This window comes from Apodemus sylvaticus, chromosome 7, assembly GCF_947179515.1.
Source record: "Apodemus sylvaticus chromosome 7, mApoSyl1.1, whole genome shotgun sequence".
Taxonomy (NCBI): domain Eukaryota; kingdom Metazoa; phylum Chordata; class Mammalia; order Rodentia; family Muridae; genus Apodemus; species Apodemus sylvaticus.
The window spans coordinates 53,566,990-53,594,471 of record NC_067478.1 but is presented as its reverse complement, the minus strand read 5'-3'; the positions used below and the strand labels follow the sequence as shown (position 1 = coordinate 53,594,471).

The following is a 27,482-nucleotide window of genomic DNA, read 5'->3' as shown; positions in this document are numbered from 1 at the left end:
GCACACACTTCTTATGTACTCAGCCTAGCTCAAAGCAATGCATGTAAACAGAGATAGGCTCCACTATGTAATCAGCTACAAACACAAGCTACACGCCAAGTCCCTTCTCGTGGCTAAAAACATGTTCATGTAAGAAAGCGAGACAACCTAATATGAAAGTGGTTAAGATCATCTCCAGCGTTGCCACTGTCTAAGATCTGTATCACCTTACTTGTGCAAGCCACCAGGTGTGTCCAGGAGCAAGGCAAACTGCTACGCATATTTCAGGACCTCAGGTAAGTAAGTAGTGCTGAAAAGGAGTGACAGCTAAGATTATGACGGATATGGTTAACGGAAATGAACAGCCTTGGATAAAATGGTCCCGTGGAGAAGAGGAGGAGTTTGGGTTTGTTTTTTTTTTTTGGATGGCTGCTTGGTGAGACTTCACCTCTTTGACTGGAGGTTTACCTCCTCTCTCCTTCAACTCTCTTCTTGCGAACTAGGTAGGAGAGAGAGAAAAATTGTAAAAGACAAATAGAAGAAAAGGATAGTCTTTAAAATCACTCTAGAGCAGAGTTGTCAGCCTTCTGAACGCTGCAACCCTTTAACACAGTTCTTCCTGTTGTGCTGACCCCCCCCAACCATACAATTATTTTATTGCTACTTCATAACTGTAATTTGGCTGTTGTTCTGGAATCACAATGTAAATATCTTGTATCATCTGATATGCAGGTATCTGATATGTGACCCCTGTGGGGGTTGTGACCCACGGGTTGAGAACCTCTGTTCTGCAGGATTGTATTCATCCCACAAAGCTCTATGCCACACACCAGAGGGCATAAATCATCTTAGATTCCAACATTCAGTGAACTATGGCAATAGATGGAACTGGCAAAAATAATCTAGCATGTGGAGGAATTCCACATTTAAATAAAGCTATGTCTGGTAACTGGGAACTTGAATGTGAGAACGGCTCCATGTGGAGTAATCAGGTAAGGACAGTCCACAGAGTAGTGAAATGCTAAATATTTTCATGGGAATTTACACACAGGGCATCCTCTTGTCTTCTGTGCAGTTCAGTCACCCTCTGGCCTTTGTGAAGTCCCCAAGTGGACACAGCCATACCCAGCATCTCTGATTGTAGCCGGAGACCAAGCATTAATAAACAGAAGCCCTGATCCTAAAGCTCATCTTGTTTAAAAACTCTCAAGTCTTCGATATGGAGGAGTACACCTGCAATCATTTGTATTCTGGAGGCTGAGGCAGGAGAATGAAGGATTGGAGGACAGCCTGGGCTACATAGTTGAATTCCAGGTCAGCTTGGGAAAGATAGTATGATTCTGTCTGAAAACAAACAAACTCCTAAATATTGGCCTTAAAAAAAGAGAGAGAGTGGTTTTGGACCACAGGCAAAATCAGAGATTGAGGTTCCTTCAAGACAGTACTGGAAATCAAAGATTGCCTGATTTGGGGGGCTGGAGAGATGGCTTGGTAGTTAAGAGCACTTGTTCCTTGCAGAGGACCTGGATTCAATTCCCAGCATGCACACAACTGTCTATAACCAGCCATAACTCTAGTTCCAGGTGAACTGATGCTCCCTCTGAACTTGGAGGCACCGGACATGCAAATGGTGCACAGATATACATGCAAACTAAACATTCATATACATAAAATAAATAAATATTTTTTAAAAAGTTGCCCGATTCCATCCTCCTCCAATAAGGTCTAATTGCATAGCCCAGGCTGGTCTTCAACCAAGATATTTCTGTTAACCTCTTGGATGATGGACTTACAGGCACACACCACCACACCCAACTGCATTCCTATTTCTGCAACCCTTTTCTTCTCCTTTCACTTCCTGGCCGGCAGGCTCTTTTGGTTGATAGAATGAGGCTTATGGAAGCTTCCTGGATTTGGCCAACGGGTATCTTGTCCAAAGTCCTCTCTATCTTGATACTTTCAGTAGCCCAAGCCGTGGGACATGACAAAGGAGACACCCAGAGTGGCTGTTCCTAGGCATGGGACTTACTATCAACACTTCTAAAATCTTGCCTTACCTGTTTGTTTGTTTGTTTGTTTGTTTTGTTGTCTGGGCTGTTCAGATTCCAATGTGGCATGGTTTGTTTCCTAGGCATCTCTAGTTGTCTCCATCCTTTCCCAAAGCCTCCTGCTGGGTCATAGGTCTTACTCATTCTCCATAGTCCGTGGGCAAATTCAGCCCTATGTCCTGTCAGTGTCTCTCCCTTGTCCAAGGTCTCACACACTGTTCCCAAACCTCAAAAAAGGGACTCAAGCCTGTTGCTACCTGGCTGTCAAGTGGACTTGTCCAGTCGCAGGTGTCCCTTGGCGATGCCACTCCAGGTAGCTGAGATGTCTCCAGACCAAGCCTTCCCATTCTGTCCCATCCTTCTACACTGTGACTGACCTCCTTTTCACTGTGATGTGCCCCATCTCATCCTAACAGAAGAAACAATGTGGATCCTCCCCCAAAGTATAACAGCACAGGGAGGTAAAGAGAGGCCTGACTGGTAGCTCTGTCAGTACAGTACAGGCATGTTCATGTGTCCAGAGTTAGGCCTGAGTATTGAAGAAAGCACCATCAGAACCCGACCACAGGAACCTGAGATGCTATGGCCGTGCCTAACAGAGAGAGTACCATCGATGTGGAAGGAGGAGAGGGGAGGCCAAGACACGGAAATCAAGCAGAGCTAAGACAGATTAGAGCTCACCTAAAACAATACTACACTGAAGCCTTGAAGACCCAGGGTTGCCATGACTACCTAGTAGTGCCACCAAGCCCAGTGACATGGTATCTGAGAAGCTGCCTCTGAAGTGGGAAGATGTCACCAGCACAGATCACATCTGCCTTACCCAAGTCATTATTTTTTGTGATGGCAGCTGCCACTCTTGTCCGTGGCCCTTGCTTGGTAAACTGGTACCCAAACTTGAGGATCCTGGAGTTCTCCTCCAGCATCTGGGCGATCTCCATCTCCACAGCGGTTCCCAACTGCTGCCTCTGGTTGTGGGTACACACATGCATATACATGGGATTAAACAGGAAGGGAAAGGAAACAGTTAGCTACAGGGGAAAACTACATGGCTACCTCCCCAACCTTCCCAAAGAGAGAGGGAGGGAAAGAAGGAGGGAGGAAGGGAGAGAGAGAGAGAGAGAGAGAGAGAGAGAGAGAGAGAGAGAGAGAGATAGAGAGAGCATGTGTTCCATGAGCCAGAAGCGGTTAGGATTCATAGGAAAGCCAGGAGATCCTATCAAGTCCACAGAGAGCTTTGAGCTTCACCCCACCCCCTCTATACCTGGTTGTCAATCTTGATCTCTGTCAAGGTGTCATTCTCCCGCAGCGCCTCCACCAGGGCCAGGATGCCGGTACCGGTGATAAAGTTGGATTCTACGTTTAAACTTTTCAGGGTCTTGTTGACTCTCAGCATCTCTGCAAAGGCCTTAGTGTATGGAAACAGTCATCAGGGCTTCTAAACATGAGCATCTCTCTCCCAAATGAAAGAAATAGATTGTCTTATAGCACTTAAAGAAAACATTCATTAAGTCATATTTTCATCTCTAAGTAAAATTAAAATCTTGAACTATAATTAAAAACTAAAAGAGTGACAGGCACATGCCTATAATCTCAGCACTCAGGAGGCAGAAGCAGGCAGATCTCTGAGTAGGCCAGCCTGGTCTACAGAGTGAATTCCAGGATAGCCAGGGCTACACAGAGAAACCCTGCCTCAAAACAAAATAAAACAAAACAAAACAACCAAACAAAACCCCCAAAAACAAAACAAGAAAACCAAACCAAACAAAAAATTAAAATAGCGTAGCCGAAGTTGGAGAGAGACTGCTCAGCCGTTCTGAGTGCCGGCCGCTCTTCCGGAAGAGCTGGATCGGATTCCCAGCATCCACGTGGTGTGTGTGGCTGGATGTTTTTTCTTATTTTTAATTTTACTTTTTAATGTATGCGTGTTTTGCCTACATATATGTCTGTGCACTATGTATGTGCTTGGGCTTAGCGACACCAGAAGAGGAAGTTGGATCGTCAACTGGACAGTTGTGAGCACCATGTAGATGCTGGGAACAAAAACTCAGGAAGAACAGCCAGTTCTCTTAAACACTGAGCCATCATCTCTCTAGCCCCCCTCTCTGTCTCTGTCTCTGTCTCTGTCTCTGTCTCTGTTTCTGTTTTTCTCTGTCTCTCTCTGCCTCTGTCTCTGTCTCTGTCTCTCTCTGTGTGTGTGTGAATATAGACTCTGAGGTAGCCCAGGCTGTCCTTGAACTTGCTGTGTAACTGAGACTGGCCAGAAAGTGTTGATCTTCCTGTTTGTACCCCTCAAGAGTTGACTCTATGTAGCCCCTAAAAGAAGACATTTTAATAATAGTTTAAAGGTGTCTCAGTATGAACAAGTTTTAAGCATTTGCATAGACTTGGGGCTGGAGGGATGGTTCAGTGGCTCAGAGCACTTGCTGTTCAATCATGAAGACATCCAGCATGGAGAGGCTCCCGGGCAGGTCTAGCTCCAAGGGATCCAACACCCGCTTCTGGCCTCCATGAGCACCCACACTTAGGCATATACTCACTTAGATACACATATGTAGATGCACATGTACACACACATATAGATAACATTTACACACACACACACACACACACACACACACACACACACACACACACACACACACAGATGAACATCAACAGGATCTCTAGGGCTGAGACCTGGCCTTCTGCTCCACAAGGGCATGAACAGCTGAGATTGGCAGCCACTTTAATTAAAGTCATAAAGACAATAAGTGGAAGAATGAGAAACAAATTGCTAATACTGATTGCTTCTAGGGAGTGGACCAAGGAAGCCCTAAACTATCTTAATTATTGTAATGGCAGTTAAGAGAGAAGGAAGGAAGAGAAGGAATCCACCTGAGACTCAACCTCTGCAAGGCTAAGATCTGGGCCTGGAGATTTCTTTGCCATGGGTTTCCCCTTAGCAGCCTCTCGGGCTTCTGAGACTTTACAAATACCAGTAGCAAATGTCCTCATCATAACCCCAAACATCTCGAGCCACTGACAGTGTGCCCTGGGAGGAAAAGAGCTCTTGAGCTGAGAATCACTGGGACACAATAAAAAATCCTGTGTGCTGACAGGTGTTGGAGCTGAAAGTGAAGGGACACAGGCCGATGGCATGGCCAACTAGGCCATTCGAGGGGCATTTAGTCAACAGGTGCCTGTCACTGTTGTTTTATTGTTGTGTTGTTGTTAGTTTTGAGACAAGGTTTCTCTGTGTAGCCCTGGCTATCCTGGAACACATCTGTAGATTAGGCTGGCCTTGAACTCAGATATTCACCTGCCTCTGCTTCCCATGTGATGGGATTAGAGACATAGGCCACCATGATCCATTTAGTACTTGATCAAATATACCCATTTTAATCAGAGCATGGCCCACAAGCCTTTCCTTGTGGGACACACCATGCTTTGGTGTTAACTTTCAGTCCCAGAATAAGGAAACTTCAGAGCAATTGGTTCTTTATGGAAACTTGCACAACCTCCTGGCAGGCAGTCAGGATCACGCCACTTCATCTTAAACTTCAGAAAACAGTTTTTCTCAAACTGAAATGGAGCCTATGCAGCCAAGAACAACTTGGAGTTATTATATCCACGTTCACTCAAGTTCAGCAAGTAACTGAGCATTTATTCCATGTGCTGGGATAGACAGCAGTGTCAGAAAAACATAGAGATGGTTCCCTCAGGGTTATATCAATGATTACAGCAGAAATACATGCCTCAAGAAAAGATTTGCTTTCTGCACTCTATGGGATTATACAAAACTATAATTTCCTGGGACTAAAAAGATGGCTTAGCAGTTTGGAGCACATGCTGTTCTTGGAGAAGACCCAAGTTCAACTCCCAGTACCCACCTCAGGCAGCTCACAAACACCTGTAACTCCAGCACCAGGGGTCCACATACCCTCTCCTGAAATTCAAGGACACCTGAACTCACTCTCTCTCTCTCTCTCTCTCTCTCTCTCTCTCTCTCTCTCTCTCTCTCTCTCTCACACACACACACACACACACATTTAATTAAAAATTAAAATCTTTGAAATCTAACAAACAGAACCTAACATACATAGCTTCACTGCTAACCAAACGGTAGCCACAAGAAATATAAAGAAATGTAGCTACTAAACCTTTGAAAACCAGCTAGTTTGATCTGATATAAATATAAAACATGGTCGGGCAGTGGTGGCGCACGCCTTTAATCCCAGCACTTGGGAGGCAGAGGCAGGCAGATTTCTGAGTTCGAAGCCAGCCTGGTCTACAGAATGAGTTCCAGGACAGCCAGGGAAACCCTGTCTCGAAAAAAAAAAACAATAAACAAACAAACAAACAAATATAAAACACACCATGCATTTCACAGACATTATAGGAATAAAAGAATGTGGAATACCTCATTATAGCTAAGTTACATCTACACGCCCAGGTGTGTCTATATATACTTTTTTTTTTTGGAGTTTATTTTTATTTTATGCACATGGGTGTTTTGCCTGAATGTATGCCTGTGTACCATGTATATGAGGTACCAGGGATGCCAGAAGAGAACATCAGATGCCCCCCCCCCCCAGCCAGAGTTACGAGCACTTGTGAGTTGTCTGAAGTGGGTACTTTGAATCAACTCAGGTCCTCTGGAAACGCTGCAAGCATTTATACCCGCTGAGCCATCATCTCTCCTAAGACTGTTACTTTAAATCGAACCATCATACAAAACCTTAGTTTTTCTAGTTTGATTTGAGAGTGAGTGGCCAGTGTTGTAAACTCTCAGTTGAATCCCAGAGACCCTATCAACAACAGCGGGGCTGTGGGTGTGAATTCAGCATAATGGAACCGGAAAGCCCTGGAGGTGATTCTTGGCTGTCATTACTTGCCACACCTGGGATAATCTAACCTCTCGTCTGTTACTGTTATTGCGGGAACTAACAACAGCACATACTTGGGGTGGTGAGGGATGGCTGGGTGAGCTACGTGTGCAAAGCTTAATGGTCAGAGCTGTATTCACGGAGTCCCTAGGAGAGCAGCTTGTAATAAGCCAAGCAGACAAGAGGAAGCTAAGGCGGTGACAGTATTTACCTAGGCTAAGTAGCTTTCTTCTTTGGCTATATTACCCCAAATGCATAAAAGGATGAGGGGTTTTGGTTATTATTTTTCTTTCCATACTTGAATTAACTGAATGTCAAATGGAATGTTTCACTATTTTTGGTTATTTAAACTATGCTTGGCTTATTAATGTGCATAAAGATTAAGATAAAACACACTCTGATGTTTTTTATATGTGCCAGGTTCAAGTAACTTTTGGGGGATCATAACATCTAATGGCTGCTACAGAAAGTTGCCGTAGGGGGGAAAGTTTCAGAATGGTTTTTCTTAACACAGAACAAACTCTAAATATTTATTTAGTTAAATGCCAAGACGCCTGTCTTGTTCTTGTTTGGAAAGTACAGCGCTGACAAGAATCCACTTAAGCCAATGTGTTTGCAGTGTAGGTTCTCGGCCTGGGCCTCGGGACCATAAGTTTGTTAGATTAAGTTGATCAGACCTAAGACTTTCAATTGACAAAATAAATTAGCAAGGAATGGTGATTTCATGCCTGAAATTTCAGCACTAGGCAAGCGGAGGCAGGAGGATTACTGGGAATTCAAGATCAGTCCAAGACACATAGTGAGTTCAAAACCCAGGCCACACAGCAAGATCCTATCTCAAAATGACAAAAAGCTAAGCCAGCTAATCTTAAACAATAAGAAAAACCTAAAAATAAAGAAAGAGTCGCCAGGGAATTAAATGACTTCATATGGTGTTTCAAGTCTCACTTACAAGGGCCACAGGGTCGTTGCTGCGGGTTGCAGCCAGGCTGAACTTCTCCACATGGGTGTTGGTCTCCAGAGCCTTTGCAAATTCCTTCAGGGTTGGAATTGGAATGTTCTAAGCATAGAAGACAGGGTTAGTTAGGAACTATTCACACTGTACTCTCACGCACCCTCAACTGTTTTCACTTTTGATTGGACACAAGGCTTCATATGTACTAAGCATGTGCTCTGGTACTGAGCTCCACCATTGGCAAGTCCCCTGCAACTTTGTATTTAGATGGCTGATTACATATCCCCTCTCTCTTTTTTAAAAAAATCCATGTGTGATAACTAAGCTATTCTGAGTGAATAGCGCCTCCTAGTGCTCATTAAGAGAATGCAACTCAAAAGATTTTTCTTTTTCTTTCTGTCCTATAATCTAGGGCAGGCTAACAATCATTGCCTCTCACACACATACCCTTAAGATATGCTTTTCTCCTTGGCCTAAAAACTCTTGTTGTCTTTTTCTCCACCTCTGATTTTGTTTTTGTTTTCCGAGACACGGTTTCTCTGTATAGCCCTGGCTGTCCTGGAACTCACTCTGAAGACCAGGCTTGAACTGAGAAATTCACCTGCCTCTGCCTCCCAGAGTGCTGGGATTACAGGTGTGCGCCACCACTGCCCGGCTTTCTCCACCTCTGAAGAGCCGCCTGAATGATTTCCTCTCTGGTTTATGAGTTCTCCAAGGCAGCTTCAGATTTTTCCTTTCCCACGATTCCATAACCGCTTGGGGCTTACCACACTATGCTGCCAGCACGTGGTCAGTGTTGGTCTCTTACCATAACATTCTAAGTGAAGACTGGATGGATCTTAACGGGGTCTCTTGGAACCCCGGCTGGCTTCAATCTGACCTCAGTTTCATTCACTAGGTTGCCAAAGCTCCCTTGAACTCACGGGACTCCCTGTTTCCACCTCTACAAGGCCGTGTCCCTACAGAGCGAGGTCTCCTGTGCATGGCCACGGCCACATGGAAGTGCCACGCTGGGAGCGAGTCCTTTGGATATAAAGGTATGAGCTAACACATTTGTTGGTATTCCTTTCTTTTTATTTTTAGATTTATTAATTGTATTTTATGAGAGCTTTCAACGCATGGATGTATATGTGGCCTCTTTCTTATAAATCACATACACTGCAGAAATAAGCAGCAAGGGGCAGCACCAGACAAGAGCCAGTCTGCATGATGCCTAAGCTGAGTGACCCTAGCAACTTAATCTCCTCGATTCTCACTGAGGAGCAAATGAGATACTGAATTTTCAGTAGCCAATGATATAACACATAATGCACACTCAATAAAAACAATATTATTGGGGCTGGAGAGACGGCTCATTGTGGGAAGCCATTAGAGACCCTCACTTTGGCTGACAGGGCAAAGGCCCTGAGATAAGCAAACAAGAGCCTCTCCCGCGGGCATTGGTTTAGCCATTGTCTCGAGATAACTGCAGAATGGTCCTGCCTGCATCAACACCCTCCGACTCCAGTAATTGCGGTGGAAGGAAGTCCTGAGATAACTGCGGCAGGCTCCGGCCTGTGCAAACACCTGTTGTCTCCAACGGAGGACCCTTATCTCTTCCTGCTGAAACTGCTAGATTGCCCTTCCTTCCTTTGTCCTTGCCTTGGGGTACGCCCCTCCTGAAAGCCTTAAAACCTGTGTACCCCAGAACATTAAACGAGGCTTTGACATAATCCAGACTGACTGTCTTTCTTGGTGCTTGGCCTCCTTCTCTCTCTCCCCGCCTTTGACCCTCAGGTAGCACCCCTTTGGAACCCTGGAATAACTGACCCGCTGGACGGGTTACAGCTCATCAGTGAACAGCACTTGCTACTCTTGCAGAGGACCTGAGTTCAGTCCCCAGCATCCATGTTGGGTAGCTCACAACTGCCTATAATTCCAGCTCCTGGATCCAACACCCTTCTTGGCCTCCACAGGCAACTTCACTCATGTGCACCTACCCACTTAAGACACCTATACACATAGTTAAAAACAGGAGGGATCTGGTCAGGGGGTACGGGATGGAGAGAAAGAGTATGGGAAAGATAACTGGAATTGGGGACATTGTGGGGGACAATGTGGAAACTTAGTACAGTGGAAACTTCCTAGGACCTATGAGGGTGACCCTAGCGAGGGCCCAGTAATGGAGGATTCAGAGCCTGAACCAGCCATCTGTAACCAGGCAAGCTTATAGTGGTGGGACTGGGACACCCATCCAGCCACAAACCTTTGACATGTTACAACCTGTCCTGCCTGAAAGATGTGCTGGGGCAATGGTGGCTCAGAGCTTGTGGGAGTGGCCAACTAATGGGTGGTCTAACTTGAGGCTCACACCAGGCCAGGGAGCCCATGCCCAAAACTGCCTAGATAGCCAGGAACTGGAAGTTAGATGCCCAGAGATCTAGGGTAGAACCAAACAAGACCAGCAAAAAACAAACAAACAAACAAACAAACAAACAACACAAACAACACAAAAAACCCCAGACAAGCCAATGAAATGATTTCTAATGATATACTGCTGTACTCAAAGATCACTGCCTAGCCCAGCCTTTATAAGAGAGGCAAGAGGCTTCTCTGGCAGCTGATGGGAGCAGATGCAGATACAGGGACCCACAGTCAAACATCAGGCAGAGCTTGGAGACCTCACAGAAGAAAGACCGTAGGACCTACAGAAACAACTAAACAGAGCTACATGAATCTGTGTCAGGCCCTCTGCATATATGCTGCGGTTGTTTAGCTTGACATTTTTGTGAGATTCCTAACAGTTGGAGTTGGGGTCTCTCTGGCTTTTTGTCTGCTTGCTGAACCCTTTCCCTCCTACTGGGTTGCCTCATCCAGCCTTGACATGAGCGCTTATGACTAGTCTTGTGCATCTTGTTATGTCGGGTTCAGTTGATAACTCTTCAGGAGTGTTCTTTTCTGAAGGGAAATGGAGAAGCAGTGGATCTGGGAGGAACAAAGAAAGGGAAGGGAGCCGGCAGTCAGGATATCTTGTTTGAGAGAAGAATAAATAAAAAGAAAGAAGAAGGAGCTTATTAGAAATAATATTAAATGCTAGGGATCTGCTCAATAAGAACCGACCAAACAAACCTGTACCTAATCTTTAGGGAGGTAGAGGCTGGAGGATGGGGAATTTGAAATCAGCCTTGTTTACATATTGAGTTTGAAGAGTTTAAAGCCAGTCTTGGCAACACACTGAAACCTTGTCTCAAACTTGCTAACCAAGTCATCAAACAGCCAACTGAAGAGAATGAATAAATTAGGCCATAGGTAATTCATATTTGTTCATGCTCCACTTGTCTCCTTCTCTTCCTTCAATAGCATGATGTCAGAAGGCGGCCCATGAACAAAGCTGGGTGAGATTTCTGAAGCCCTGTGAGAAAGCTCCAAGAAAACAAGAGTGTGTAATCTGTTTCTTTATAATATGGATTGTTCCTGGAATGTGCTCTTGTGCCTCTCCCAGGTGTATTGGTTAGGAGTGAGTCTACTTTAGATTATTCATTATGACCAGCTACTGTTATTTATTTATATGCTTCCATGGAAACAAATGTGTTTTGCCACATGCTTCTTGTCCTTGTGACTCTGTACTTCACTCAGGTGACTCTTCTTGGCCCTCAGAGTACAAATTGTCTGATGCTCCGAATAAAGTTGGCTGCCGTGTCTATCTTATCTTCAGTCTATCTTATTTTTAGGTTTACACTGCTAACCAGAGTGGCAACAGCAAGACTTATCACCAAAAAGAACAAGGTGGGAATGACAGTCTGTGTCTTCAGACACCAGGTCATGGAAAATACTATGTGTGTTGTCGAGGGGCACACATGTAGTATGGGTACCCAGAGAGGCCAGATGTGTTGGATCCCTTGGATCTGGAGTTACAGGTGGTTGTGAGGCACTTGATGTGTGTGCAGAGAACTGAACTTGGGTACTCTGCAAGAGAAGCAATTGCTTCTAACCACTGAACCTTTGGCTTCTTGACCTTTTTCACTCTGGGGTCACTATCTTTGGGGAAAGCCAGATGTGGTTATGTGAGAACACTCAAGTAGCCCCAAAGAGTGGCCCATGTGGCGGGAAAATGAGCTCTCTTGCCCACAACTGCATGGGTATGCCATCTTAGAAGTGGATCCTTTGGATACCTTAGCCTTGACTGGCAGCTTCACTGCAGTCTTACTTGGGAGCCTGTGCCAACTACCCTTCTAAGTTACTCTGACATTTCCGACACTTGAAATGGTGTGAGGGGGCTGGGGGATACAGCTAAGTGGTAGACTGCTGTAGCAGACACACACACACACACACACACACACACACACACGAACATGAAAGAAAGAAAGTGAAAGAAGGAAAATAAAAGAAAGAAAAAGAAAGAAACAGAGGAAGAAAAGAAAGAAAGAAAGAAAGAAAGAAAGAAAGAAAGAAAGAAAGAAAGAAAGAAAAAGAAAAGTTGATGTGGTTATTTAGCATCAGGCACAATGTCCTTTGTTTGGCCTGAGATCTATGAATCTTTTCAAAAAGCTCTAGAAATTACTCTTCTTATAGACCCATTTCTTTTGACTAGACTATTCTGTCTGAAATTAGTGACTTGAAAGGATCACAAGCCAGTGTGAAAGCAGGCAGGCAGTGACGTCCAGCCGGCTCTGGGATGCCAGGCTTAGCCAGGAGGTACTGGAAGTGACGGACCTTAATGTTGTTGAGGTTGACCTCCTGCAGGCTGGGGTCGTTGGCCTTCATCTGCTGCAGGCTTGCTTCCACATTTGTGGGGTTCGGTGGCTCCTCGAATACCGGTTTGGCCTTTTCACCTTTGACGACATCTAAAACACAAGTTTTAGTTTATAAGAGAAAGTGCAAGAGGTCCTCTATCAAACTAGAGATGGCGTCCCCGGAAAGCACCATTCTTTAATGTAGAGTCCAACCCCCCAATGTGAACCACAGTAAGTTTGTTCTCCCTGAGCAGTGGTGCGGCTGAGTCAGTTTGGAAGGCAGATGCTTTTCAGCCACCATGCAGCATATCTTACCCACTGGCGCTCACTGCTGTACCATATGGACTTCTCCACACTGTCTGCACCAGACCATAGCTTCTGAGATGCAAAGATGGCCACCATGATGAGACTCTTCATCCCCCAAATCCTTTTTTAAAAATCTTGTGTGATGCTAAGACTTGAACCCAGGACCTGGTTCTGTTCTAGTACTGAGCTGTGCCTCTTTCCCCAGCTCCTAAATGTTAACACCTCTTTGGCTTCTTGACTGCGGCCCTCCTCCAATTTCCATTTTGCATCTCTAGTTTTGATAAAGATATGGAAAGGCCAAGGAATGGGAAAGAAGAATGAAAGGCATTGCAGAAACAATACTGGGGGCTGAAAACAGGGCTCAGCAGTTAACAGCACTTGCTACTTTTGTAGGGGTCTGGAGTTCGGATCTAAGCACCCTCGTGGTATCTCACAGACATGAGTAAGTCCAGTTTTAGGGATCTGAAACTCTCTTCTGTTTTCCTTGGGTACTGGATATGCATATGGTCACTATATATACATGATATTAAAAAGCCCACTTATACACATACAAATAAACAAACAAATAAATAAACTACTAGAGCCAGATATAGTATAGCAGTATATGTCTTCAATACTAGGATTTAGGAGAGTGAGTCAGGAGGATCATGAGTTTGAGGCCAACCTGGGCTACATATGAATTTCAGACCTGTCTTAAAACAAACAAAACCCAAATTATAACAATAAAATAACACATGCTAATTTATCAGACTATAATTGGAGTACATGCAATATACAAAGGATTAATATTCTAATGTAAAGAAAGCCCTTACACATCAGCAACACATTTATGGTCTCAGCACTCAGGAAGCTGAGGGAGGAGGATCCTGGGAGACAGGAGTTGGGGGCCATCCTAAGCTAAGTAACAAGACCTCTTCTTAATAGCTAACCGAGTAAATAGGACGCTACTGAGACTGAGTAGTATCTCTGAAGTCTCCATGAGAGGGAATAATAAATGATTTATCCAGAAGCCAGGATCTGTGTCCACTTAGATCTCACAGTGCAAACAAAGGCCAACAGATTCCTCTGAATAAGATCCTCTGGAAAAGATCTCTCTACATATGCCCAGAATGTTCCTGACATCCAGCAGGTGATGAAGAGGACAGGAGACTGCGGCCTGTCTGTGCCAGGGCATCCTTCTTGCTTTCTGGGGGAAGTGGGCATGTGGAGCTCAACGACCAGCGTCCATAATCAAGTCAAGAAGACACTGGAATAGAAAAGGGGATGCAGCCAAGCTTCCCTCATGGACAAAATATCCTTTGGAACAGAAAACGTCCTTTGCATTTTGAGCTGCCTCTGCAAGCATATCAGGAATTTTGTTTTCCGGCTGTGCATGTGTGTGCCGTGGTTCTGTGTGTTCTGCCAGTCAGAGTGCCCAGCATCAGCTTCACCTAGTTCGGTTGCTCAGAGCCCACTGACTTCTAGAAGCTCTCCCTCCCACAGGCACCAGACAGTGGCCCTGAAGCATCCCACGTTCCCAGATCCCTCGTCAACTTACTCCTCACAGGCCCCTTGCGACCTTTGCCATTGGTTGTTTCTTCATCAAACTTTGGATTGTTGAGCAAATTGTGGACGCCGAGGACAGCTGAAAGAAACCACAGGTAACAGTGACAAGCAGGAAGTTTTGAAACATGGATTAGGATGGCCGCGTTGTTAGTTTGCAAAGAGAAAGAACTTTTTTTTTTTAAATACAGAAGAAAGTCTCCAGGTCCCCTTTCCTGGCGAGGCGTGTGGTGTGTGCACAGCATCCAATAACTTACTGCTAAAAATCCTCCCAGGACTGTCAGTAGCTTTACAGGTCTCTGTGTGGCTAAATGTGCAGCATCATTAGGAGCTGAGAAACAACTGTGCAGCCATGTCTTCCAATCACTGAAATGCTGCGGACGTCCCTCTGCTAGTTAGTCTTAACTAACTGAGAGTCTTAATGAGGAATTATCTAGATTACACTGTCTCTCTGTGTGTGAGAGTGTGACGTGTGTGTGTGTGCGTGTGCGTGTGCGTGTGCGTGCGCGTGCGTGTGCGTGTGCGTGTGTGTGTGTGTGTTGATTATTTCTGATGCTGAAAGATCCAGCCCATTTTGAGCAGCACCATGTCATGCACTGGGCCCTGGAGTGTGCGAGTGTGAAGGAAGCCATCTGCACAGAAGCAGCTGCATCTATGTGTTTCCTTCTCTCTGCTGTTGGCTGTGGATGTGATGTGACTAGAGGCTTAAGTCCCTGTTTTGACGACTCCTTGGAACCTGTAACCTGGCAAGGTAAGACGAACAGACCCTTCCCTCCTGAACTGCTTTTGTTCAGAGTATCTTATCACAGCAAAAAAAGAAAAAAAGGGGGGTGGCCCTAGAAGATTGCCCTAGTTAAGCAGACTCTGCATTCAGCTCTCTTTGTTTTGTTGCTGTTATTTTGTTTCAGGGTCCTTGCCTTATTGGCCAGAACAGCCTGGAACTCCCTCGTAGGATAGGCTGACCTCAGACTCAGTGTGATCCTCCTGCCTCTGCAGTGTCTGGGAGTAGGTGCCACCACACCCACCTCCATTCACTTTTCTTATCTGTAAAATAAAAAAAGGTGGAATTCAACCTAAGGATTTTGTTTTGTTTAAAGTCTCACGATATAACCCTGTCTAGCCTGGGCATCATGTAGACCAGGCTGGCCTTAGACCTGCTCTCTTCTGCCTCCCGAGTATTAAGATTAATACTGTACCAGTAAGTCTGATGGAGTCTACAAATTTCAAAGATCTTATGTGATATAGATTATTGTGTTGTTCCCCCCCCCCAACAGGTTAGACCAGAAAGATTGTGATCATTTTTCAGTAGAAAAAGGAGTTGTCTTTTCTTTCCCTTTGGGAAAGAAGGGAAGGGCTATCAGAACTAGAAAGCCAGCTGAGCATATCGAGGTCTTAGTGCCCAATGTTACATGGAACTCGCACCATGCAGGGAGCGAAACTATGGGTGGTCCTGGGCAGGGTGAAACAGATTTCCCTTCTCATGAAATTATAAGAGAGAAGCACAGGCCACTAAAGGCCTGACTGGATCGACTATAAGCTACATTGTAGAAGGGAGGCAGCCAGCAGGGAAGGGTCAGTGGTTAAGCCAGGAAGAAGAGGAGTTAGGCCAGGCAGTGGTTGTGCACACCTGCGAGGTTGGGCCTCCCAGGAGGCAGAGGCAGGTGGATCTTTGAGTTCGAGACCAGTCTGGTCTACAGAGTGAGTTCCAGGACAGCCATGGTTACAAGGAGAAAAGAGGAACAGGAGTTAGAGGTAGGTGTGTGACTTGCACTTGAGAAGCCAAAGGATTCCCTGAGGTCAGTTTGGGGCTATACAGACAGTTCCAGAGTTCAGGGCCAGCTTAGACAGTGTACTACCATAGTGAGGTTCTGGGGCTATAACTAAGTGGTAGAGTGGCCGTCTACCATGCCTAAAGCCGTGGGTTCAATCCCTGGCACTGGAAATAGAATAACAACAATAATCACGGAGTTAAGAGGGGATATGTGGAGCACACTGAGTTTGAACCCTGACTGCCACATCCTGTGTGATTTGGGAAGCCATTGAATGCCCACTGAGTCAGCCTCCTCATTAATCCCAATTGATTGTTAACTTGATTAGTGGCTACAATAGGGAAGCATGGACAGGGCTTTCTGTGAGTGAGTTTCCTCAGAGCATTCACTGAGGGGGAAGCCTTGCTGCTCTGAATGTGCCAGGCACTACCTCATGACGGAAAGAAAGGAGAAAAAGAAGGGCCGCTGCGGCCTCTCTGAATTGCTTGTCTTTCTACTCGCTGCCTTCTACACCAGCACAGACAACGCTCCTCAGGCCTCCCTCAGTTGCTGGGAGTCCTCGGCTTACAGGTTATTCCCAGTCATCTAAAATGACCCACCCTTGAGAGGAAGCTGCTTGATTTTCATCCCCACAGAGTTCTTAGGGAGTGTCTGTTTGGCCGAGTGAGGAGAACAAAGGCAGGTCTCTTCTATTATCTCCCTGGATTTATTACATGGATTCCAGGGTCAAGTGTCACCAGAATGATTGCTTTTTTTCTTTCTCCTTTCTCAGGTGTTTTCTGGGAATCAAAGTCCCACCCTGAGTTCTTCCTTAGGGCAATTCCAGTAAAACCTGTGAGACAACCCTTGGGAAAAGCAGTAACCACGGAGGGATCTCTCCATAGTAACCACAGGGCCTGGATGCCCAGGTACTGGGAAACGCCTTCCTCATGAGGTGAGTCAGATGCTACAGAGACCTCTGACAGACCCTCCGACATGAACCTGAGGTCCTCTGCTGAGTCCATCAGAGATGGATGAAGACTGTATGGAGATGGAAGACGTATGGGAATAAGGCAGGGCAGGCCTTCTCACAAGAAGGAGATTGACGCCTACCTACATTTTCTAGGGGAATAAGAATCAGAGTTCTGGGGCTGGGAGGCAGCTAAAAATTGGTAAAATACTTGCCTGGAAAGCTCAAGGACATGGGTTAGAATCCCAGAACTTAAGTAAGAAAGAGATGCACATCGGTGTGGAGGAGTGCATCCGTGATCCCAATGGGGGAGGGCAGAGGCAGGCGGGGCTTGGGGCTCAGCAAGAAAAGGTACTTGCCATTCCACAAGGCAATCCTGATGGTCTGAGTTTGATCCTCAGAACCCACATAAAGCTGTCTTCTGAGATTAGGCAGGACTCCTGAGCTTCCTGCCTCCATCTCTTGAGTTGTGGGAATTAAGAACATAAACTACCACACTCACTCTTGGCCTAGGTTTTTTTCTTTTAAAGATTTATTTATTATTATATGTAAGTTCACTGTAGCTATCTTCAGACACTCCAGAAGAGGGCATCAGATCTTGCTTGTTACAGATGGTTGTGAGCCACCATGTGGTTGCTGGGATTTGAATTCAGGACCTAAGGAAGAGCAGTCAGTGCTCTTAACCGCTGAGCCATCTCTCTAGCTCCTTGGCCTAGGTTTTTAAGTCAGAGTCTTACCATGTAGCCTGTGCTACTCTAGAGCTTTCCATGTTGCTCACCTACCCTCATCACATACTTTTTTTTTTTTTTTAAGAGAAAGGGCTTAATTTGGGGGAAAGGCTTGCTTTTAATTTCCTTTGTATTATTTGAACCTTTTATCTCTACATTAATTGTATTTTGGATGCTAATGGTCATCATTGACTCATATTTGAATACTTGGTCCAGAGCTGGTGGAACTGTTTGGGAAGGACTAGGAGGTGTGGCCTCATCAGAGAAGGTGTGTCACTGGGGTAGGCTTTGAGGTTTTAAAAGATTCTCTCTGTGCACTCTCTCTGCCTCCTGCTTTTGGTCAAGATGTGAGTATTCAGCTGTTCCCATTGCTATGTCCCTGCTTCACCGGCAGACTCTAACCCTCTGAAGCCATAGCCTCAATTAAACACTTTCTCAATTAAACACAATAAGTCACCTCTGTCATGGTGTTTTGTCATAGCAGCAGAAAAGTAACTAATCCAAACTACATGTAAAGCCAATTAAAATAACAATCCTGTTGTTGTTGTCATGTTTCAATTTGTTAAGGAAACTAGAAGGCTAGCTGACCTGGCATATGTCAACTTGTAATGGCAATTGTAAAGAAGACCAAGAACTCTATAGAAATGTGACCTTGAAGCCAGACAGTGGTGGCATATGCCTTTAACCTCAGCACTCATGTGGCAGAGGCAGAAGACTCTCTGGGTTTGAGGCCAGCATGGTCTACAGAGCAAGTTCTAGGACAGCCCGGGCTACCCAGAGAAACCATGTCTCAAAAACCAAAACCAAACAAATAAATTTAAAAAAATGTGACCATAAATGTGTGAAGAGGATATCACTTTATTCAGTTTTAATTTCTAATTTTGTTTACCTTTTTTTGAGACAAGGTCTCAATTCAGTAGCCCTGGCAGGGCTCCAACTCAAAATAATTCTCCTGCCTCAGCCTTTAGAGTGCTAGTGCTACCATTTCAGGAACGGGTCACCCCACCTAGTTTGCAATTTTTCTCCTTTTAAGCTCTGGATACCATTTCCTTCAGTTCTCCTCAGTTCCTCACAGGAATCTTGTAGGATGGGAATCATCTGAACAGGAGAATGGGCTAAAACATGGCTTGCTCAGCCACAGGCTCCAGTCTTGCAGATAGGGCTGCTACCACTCTGGCCACACAGTACTCAACAGCTACCAGCAGCTCAGGGGTTTGCACCAGGGCAGTGAGTGCATTCCTGGGGGTCACATGGGGGTCATGGGCCAGCCCTGGGAACTCACCTGCGAGGTCATAGAGTTCAGTGTCTGAGGCGCTGGCCAAGGCTTCCTCCAGTTCTGGGTCCAGAGTCACTTTCTCTTCTTTATGAGTTTCTACGGGCTTTTCCTTGGGGATAAAGACTCTCCCTTGAAATTAGAAGAAAAACAAAGACAACTGAGCTTGTATGTACATACTGCCTTGTATGTAGGGCTGGCAGACTGAACAGAAGATGCCACATAGACATTAAAGACATACACCATTGAGCTGTTTGGTATCGTTTGAGGCTCTTGAACTGATGGGATGGGGCTAATCTAGTATGAGAAGGCAGGAATCTTGCCTTTACTACACAGAATTCCCTGTAGCTCGCTTTAGTAGTTAAGCATCTTCCTAGTGGTGATAGTTATTATCACCAACTTGACAGGCTCCAATCTATGGGCAGCTCCAAACTGTTGGCAGCTCCAATCTACGGGTGGCTCTAATCTACGGGTGGCTCCAATCTGTAGGCTGGGGTCCAGGCTTGAATGAAAAGGAGAATGTGAGGTGAGAACCCTGTTCCACCTGTTTCCTGCCTATGGATGCAAAGTGAGCCTCGGCTGTAGGCCTCTGCTGCCGGGAAGGCATGGCACATTGGACTGTACTCTCGAACTGTGACTCCAAACAGACCCATCCCTCCTTAAGTTGCTTCAGTCAGGTACTTTGTCATGGCAGTGACGGTAACTACCCCACCGGCCGTCTCCTTGGGTAACTGTGTGCATCTTTTACACTCTGCTAGCTCCTACCTTCACCACAAGCCTCCTGGAGGTCAACCTGATGGTAATTTGCCTTAGACACTGCTTCTCAATTTAGAGAAGAAATGACAAAACCTCCTCCTTTATTATTCTGTCATTATATAGCATTTTGGGAATTTTATTGAAGATTTTTTACATTATACTTTTTGCTTGTCACAATTTGGTAAGTCCAACAGCAACTGTGTTACCATAGAAACAGCTCGTATTCCATAGTAACCCGAGGCTGTTAACCTGACTCATCACTGATCAGCTCCGCTTTCTTAATTTCCTTCTCAGTGGTGAGTGACCCGTCAGGTGCACAGCACAGGAGTGGCAAGGATGACTCCTGCTGAGTGCTCCCTTTTCCTGGCCACTGAGTAGAGGCTCAAAAACCACCTCACTGGAGCTCAGAGGAAGGAGCGCCTCCTTCCTGTCATTCAGATCCACCCAGTTTCTTAGGCTGATATAGGTACCACACAACCACCAAAGTAAACCAGCAAAATGACAAACACAGTCACAGGGCTATGAAAGCAAAGCCCAGGGGTTATTCAGGTAGGCACTCTATGGTAGGAAAAGGGTGATGACAGAGAGGGGTCAGGGAATCTGTACTGGCTGGTTTTGTGTGTCAACTTGACACAGGCTGGAGTTATCACAGAGAAAGGAGTTTCAGTTGGGAAGTGCCTCCATGAGATCCAACTGTGAGGCATTTTCACAATTAGTGACCAAGGGGGGGAGGGCCCCTTGTGGGTGGTACCATCTCTGGGCTGGTATTCTTGGGTTCTATAAGAGAGCAGGCTGAGCAAGCCAGAGGAAGCAAGCCAGTAAGAGACATCCCTCTATGGCCTCTGCATCAGCTCCTGCTTCCTGACCTGCTTGAGTTCCAGTCCTGACTTCCTTTAGTGATGAACAAGCATGGAAGTGTAAGCTCAATAAACCCTTTCCTCCCCAACTTGCTTCTTGGTCATGATGTTTGTACAGGAATAGAAACCCTGACTAAGACAAATTGGTACCAGTGTAGTGGGGTATTCCTGTGACAACCTGACCATGTTTTGGGTAGGACTGTGGAAAGACTTTGGAACTTTAGGCTAGACAATCTATTCGGTGTTAAGAGCTCTGTGGGATGTTGTGTAGGAGCTTGGACGATAATGTTGAGAACAGCATAGAAGATCGAGGCCTGGCTTGTAAAATTTCAGAGGGAAGATTAAAGACTCTTATCAGGGCCATGTTTTGATTGTGAAGATTCTATGGTTTTGGTTAGCTGGGGCTGAAGAATCAGTTGTGATTAACAAGATACCAGAACCACTAAAGCAAACCTTTGTGTTACTGGGACTATTGATGCTGGTTAGCTGGAGCTAAGAAATTAGCGGTGATTAAGAAGAAACCAGCATCACTGAGGTGAAATCTTCTGGGAAGTGTTTTCTGAGAGCACAGAGAGTGTGTTCCAGAAATAGCCATGGTTGTACCTTGTGCTGTGGCTGGACTTGGTACTGTGTAAGAGTCACCCAGGTGATATCGGTTTTGAAGGCATGAAGGGTCATGAAGAGCAGCTGAGGCTCGGCACTGTGAGAGGCCATGGAAGACCAATGGTGAAGGTGCAGCCTCAGTTGGAATTGATGGCCCAGGACTGAAGGGGTCATACAAAGGAGTTGAGGCTTGGCACCATGAAGAGAGCCTATTAGAGGCCGTTGGTGAAGTCTAGTTACAGAGGAAGATAGCAGTGTTTTGGAGATGCCAGTGCCATGAGATGACCACCAAGAACAGCAGCAGCAGTGGAGTACAGGCAGCTGGAGCCTAGAAGACAAGCTGTGTGCTATAAAGGGCAGAGTGGGAGAAGTGACCCAAGCCCTTGGAGGAGCCCGGAAGATCATGAGTTGGCTCCCAGACATTGAACCATTGGAGTTAGAACTTTGCTTTTGATTGTGACTGTGCCCTGATATTTTTCCCTCTTGAAGGAAGTAAGTATTTTAGTGGAACCCACAGTTAAAGAGATTTTGAATTTTTAAAAGACTTTAAATTTTAAAAGATATTGGACCTTTTAAAGGGATTGAAATTTTAATATGTAAAGACTGGGACTTTTAAAGTTATTTAGATCTTGGGGATGAATAAAAAAGTAAGGTTTGAGACTTAATAGTGATGTGTTTGTGTGTCAAGCTGACAAGGAGTCAAATGTACTGGCTGGTTTTGTGTGTCAATTTGACACAGCCTGGAGTTATCACAGAGAAAGGAGTTTCAGTTGGGGAAGTGCCTCCATGAGATCCAAGTGTGAGGCATTTTCTTAGTGACCAAGGGGGAGGGCCCCTTGTAGGTGGTACCATCTCTGGGCTGGTATTCTTGGGTTCTATAAGAGAGCAGGCTGAGCAAGCCAGAGGAAGCAAGCCAGTAAGAAGCATCCCTCCATGGCCTCTGCATCAGCTCCTGCTTCCTGGCCTGCTTGAGTTCCAGTCCTGACTTCCTTTAGTGATGAACAGCAGCATGGAAGTGTAAGCTCAATAAACCCTTTTCTCCCCAACTTGCTTCTTGGTCATGATGTTTGTGCAGGAATAGAAACCCTGACTAACACAGAATACAAGGCCTAGCATTTAGCTGAGAGTCTCTTGATTTAAAAAGGGGGGAGAGGGGTAGATGTGGGTCAGAGAGATGAGGAGAAAACTAACTTGAGTTGGACAAGCCTGGGAAAATAAACAAAGATACAGACTGGGGCTTAGCAAGGAAAGGAGAGATGCAGGCAGGAGGCTGTGGAAGCTACACCCATGCTCAGGCTGCGGCAAGGATTTAGGAAATTATGCAGGCAGCATGCTTGAAGTTTCAGCATTGGAGGGGCGTAAAGTCTGTGATGATGTGAATTAGGATCCTTTTAGGCTACACAGTGATGGGGGCAGGGGAGGGGATGGGGAGGAAAGGATGAGGAGAAGGAGGAGAGGGAGAGAGAAGAGAGGAGAGAAAAGATAGGGTTCTGGCACAGACTTGCTCCTCATAGCCTTCCCAGTCAAACCCCTGTGTTCCTTTTCCTGGATGGCAAGCCATCCTCTTGAGGGCAGGTCAAGACCTTATATACCTGGCGGTCCAGGGTCTGCCATTGAGTTTTGCACGGGGGAGGTTCTTGGTGAATATAAGAATGAATGCCATGCATTTCATCATAGCCTCTAGGGTTGGGGATGGGGCTCTAACCACTCTGGCTGGAGCAGGAAGGTCTTGCCTAGACTCTCATAGTTGATGGATCAAAAGGCTGAGGGAAACACACCATTGCCTGTGCAGTTCTTTCAGGTAAGGCACTCTTAGGTTTGCAATGCTTTTTCTTCAGACTTTTTTTTTAAATATTTTTATTTTCTATATTGTTTACATTCCAAATGATTTCCCCTTTCCCGGATCCCCCCTCCCCATATGTCCCATAAACCTTCTTCTCTCCATCCATTCTCCAATCACCTCCTTCCTTTTTTTCCTCTGTCCTTATATTCCCCTCCAATGCTAGATCAGTCCTTTCCAGGATCAGGACCCTCTCCATACTTCTTCCTGGGAGTCATTTGTTATGCGATTTGTGCCTTGGGTATTCAGGGCTTCCGGGCTAATTAATATCCACTTATCAGAGATTGCATTCCATGTGTATTATTTTGTGATTGGGTTACCTCACTTAGGATGATATTTTCCAGATCAAACCATTTGCCTAAAAATTTTGTGAATTCATTGTTTCTAATTGCTGAGTAGTATTCCATTGTGTAAATATACCACATTTTCTGTATCCATTCCTCCTTTGAGGGGCATCTGGGTTCTTTCCAGCTTCTGGCTATTATAAATAAGGCTGCTATGAACATAATGGAGCATGTGTCTTTGTCCTTCAGACTTTGAAAATATATTTTTTTGACAGAATTAAGTGCAGAACCATTTCAACCCCTGTATTCGTTTAATTACACATCCTGCCCGGCTTTTCTCTTTTAAACTAATGAACTTTAACTTTGAGAATAGCTTTAGGTTCATATCAAGTTGAGCAGAAAATTCTCATGTATCATAGCCTCCCCAAACCTCCCTGCTAATACCCCATGCTATAGTGGGGACATTCGTGACAACCAATGAACCATGAAGACCCATCGTCATCACCCATGAGCTGTGATTTACTAGAGTTCACTCTGGGTGTTGGACGTGTATCTAGGAGCCATGGCGTTCTAAAATACCATGTGCACTTCACAAGCTTATTTCCTATTCCCAGATCAGCTCCTTTGACTGAAGTGCCACAATGTGTGAAGGCCATTCTGTCCCAAGACATGTAGTCTGTGGACCTTACCTTTCTTTTCTCCTGTGAAGGGTACAAAGTCCTCCCTGTCCTTCTGTTCCAAAGCCTCTTTCTCCAGATACATGAGCAGGTGTTCTCGGTCAAATGGGCCAGTGGCTGCTTTCTGGGTCTGGTCTTTCTGTCGGAATCCAGCCGGTAGGGTTGCACTCTGAGAAGACAGATATGAGATGAAGGGAAGACGTTGACTAGATTGGGTTTGTTGTTTCTTTACTCTTTTGCACTGACTGTAAGTGGAAAAGCAGGGGGCACCTATACCAGCTGAGACCTGGGGTCTCAAGGGCAGCTCTGGGGACATGCATGTTTTAACCTCCTTTGCTTAGGAAGAGACCCAACCACCTCAAGGAGCACAGTGACAGAAGTATCAGCCTTGGACTCTCCATAGCTGCCTTCTAGAATGAGGAAGGAAAAGGGTTTTCTGTGTCTACCGTGATTAGGTTTGGTCAGGTGTGCACACAGGGAGAATGCTATACTCACTCACTTCTAACCTGTTTTCTCCAGAAATAACCAAGAGTAAATATGTGTCAATATCTGCCCAAGTAAGACTCATTTGTCTTTTTTGGGACACAGTCTCATGAAGCCCTGGCTGGCCTCAAACTCACTGTGTAACTGAGGCTAGCCTCCACTCCTGATCCTCCTGCCTCTGTTTTTTGAGTGCTGGGATTAAGATCATGTGCCAACAGGGCCAGTTCCTGTTTCAGATTTTTTTTTGTGTGTGTGTGTCTGCTTCCTTTTTCTTTTCCCCTCCCCTCCCTTCCCCTCCCCTCCCCTTCCCTTCCTTTCCCCTCCCTTCCCCTCCCCTCTCTTCCCTTCCCTCCCCCCTTTCTTTCTTTCTTTTTTTTTGTACTTACTCTTTTTTTTACTATTTTTATTTTCTATATTCTTTGTTTACATTCCAAATGATTTTCCCTTTCCCGGATCCCCCCTCCCCATATGTCCCATAAACCTTCTTTTCTCCATCCATTCTCCAATCACCTCCCTCCTTTTTCTCTGTCCTTATATTCCCTTCCGATGCTAGATCAATCCTTTCCAGGATCAGGTCCCTCTCCATACTTCTTCATGGGAGTCACTTGTTATGCAATTTGTGCCTTGGGTATTCAGGGCTTCTGGGCTAATTAATATCCACTTATCAGAGATTGCATTCCATGTGTATTCTTTTGTGATTGGGTTACCTTACTTAGGATGATATTTTCCAGCTCAAACCATTTGCCTAAAAATTTTGTGAATTCATTGTTTCTAATTGCTGAGCCCCTCCTCCTTTCTTTTCTGGACAAAGTTTCACCATGTAGCCCTATCTGTCTGACCTGGAACTCACTATGTAGACCAGGCTTACCTTGATCTCTCAGAAATCTGCCTACCTCTATCTTCCAAGTATTGGGACTAAAGGAATGCACCACTATGCCTGAATGTATTTTAGATTTTTAAGCCAAGGTCTCCCTTTGTAGTCCATGCTGCCTTAGAACTCACTATTTTTCCCAGGTTCCACCCAAACTTATAATCTTCCTCCCCACCCAAGTGTTGGGATGATAGGCATATGGCATTATGTCCACCTGTTCTGATTAAGCCCAAGAGTCCATCTATCCATATGTATATACTTAAATTTATACTTAAAAAAAATAAACTAAATATCCAAAGTATCTGGTATTGAAAAATGCCACATAATTTTATTTGCTTACATCCTTAGAGTTAAATCACTATTTTGGATGGTTCCAATTTTAAGTTCAAGATAATGTCGTTAGGGCTGAAGAACACACAAACAAAACACTATAAAGAGCTACCCAGCTTTCCAAGAACTGACAAAAATATTAGAAATTGGTATTATGATAATCATCTATACATTATCATAGAATTTCAAGTTCTTTGTATATTTGAATAAAATAATACTAGTTGTGGTAGCACATATAATCTCTGTGCTTTAGAGGTGAAGGTAAAATGATAGAAATTTCAATGTTCTCCTTGCATACATAATAAACTTGAAGCCAGTCTCTCCTATGTGAGATCCTGTCTCAAAAAAACACACAGACAAAAAAAAACCCAAACAACAACAACAAAACAAAACAAAAAGAAACAAACCAAATTGAGAAAAAAAATGATATCAAGCCAGGCATGGTGTTGTCAACACATAAGAGGCCAGCTTGGGCTATTTAATAAGTTCCAGGCCAGCCTTAGCTACATAGTGTGACTCCATCTTTAAAAAAAAAAATCTGGGCTGGTTATAGTTTTAGAGGTATTTAATCACAGAAATTGGGAGGCAGAGAGAGGCAAGTGGATGCCTATGAGTTTGAGACTAGCCTGGGCTACATAGTGAGTTTCAGGCCAGACAAGACTATATAGTGAGAGCTGCCTTTAAAAAAAAAAAAAGGTCTGTCTAGTGTGGTGTCCCAGGTCTGCTATTCAGACACATGGGAGGTAAGACCGGAGGGACTCCAGGTCATCCTCATCTATATAGTGAGTTTGCAGCTTGTCTAGGCTACAAGACCCTGTATCAATAAACCCCAAAATTGGTCTGAGGCTGGGGTTTAGTGGGCAGAGTGCTTCCCTCATACATAGAAATCCATGGGTGAAATCCCTAACATGCAGAAATGTCTGTAATCCCAGCACCTGGGAGATGGAGGCAGGAAGATCAGACATGTGGGTCATCCTCAGCTCCATGATGAGTTCCAGGCCAGCCTGGAGTACATGAGACCCTGTCTCAAAAAATAAAACCAAAAGAAACTCTACACTGCACAAGTGTTTGCAACAGCACCTCAGACATTTACCAGTGTGGGACTCTAGTTAAGTGTACCTTCTATTTATAAAGCAGAGTTAATGCCGTCTCCCCGAAGACTCTTGGGCCCAGCAAAGGATCTGACACTTGGAAATTACTTAGTAAAATATGTTTTCTTTGCTCCCCCAAGCCCCAGGCTAAATCAGACAGTACCTTCCTAATGGAAAGCACTTTTGTGTATTTACAGTGAACTAGTTTTTAAGAAACACACTTGACATTTCTCACTGTCGTGGCTCTTGGGCTCGCTGTGAACGTGTAAAAATGGCTCAGCAGCAGTGGGGAAGAAGGCAAGTCTGTGCACTGGGGCTGTGGGGACTTCAGCGAGCGCCAAAGGCAGGAGCCGCCCACCCCCTTGCTCCTGTGTTCTCACTAAGCACCCACTGCACGCCACCAACCTCGGGATCTAGGTCATCTAGAACATTTTCCAACTGTTTCAGTTCCTCTTCTGAGAGTTTGCCAAGAAGCTCATCCTCGTCGATATTCTTGTATTTCTCCAGCCCTTTTTGAAAGGGGAGCGCCATGGTTTCCAAGATACACCTTTCTCACACACC

General features: G+C 45.1%; 1 protein-coding gene across 1 annotated transcript; it reads right to left on the bottom strand.

Moving 5' to 3' along the window:
- Positions 1–437: 437 nt before the first annotated feature.
- Tmod2 (tropomodulin 2) lies at positions 438–27,482 on the bottom strand. The gene is made up of 9 exons (XM_052189427.1): positions 27,327–27,482; positions 24,159–24,315; positions 19,139–19,261; positions 14,406–14,492; positions 12,543–12,673; positions 7,848–7,955; positions 3,292–3,435; positions 2,851–2,995; positions 438–478 (listed from the first exon to the last, which is right to left on the bottom strand). The coding sequence occupies exons 1-9, from the start codon at positions 27,450–27,452 to the stop codon at positions 444–446; spliced, it is 1,056 nt and encodes a 351-aa protein (XP_052045387.1). The 5' UTR covers positions 27,453–27,482; the 3' UTR covers positions 438–443.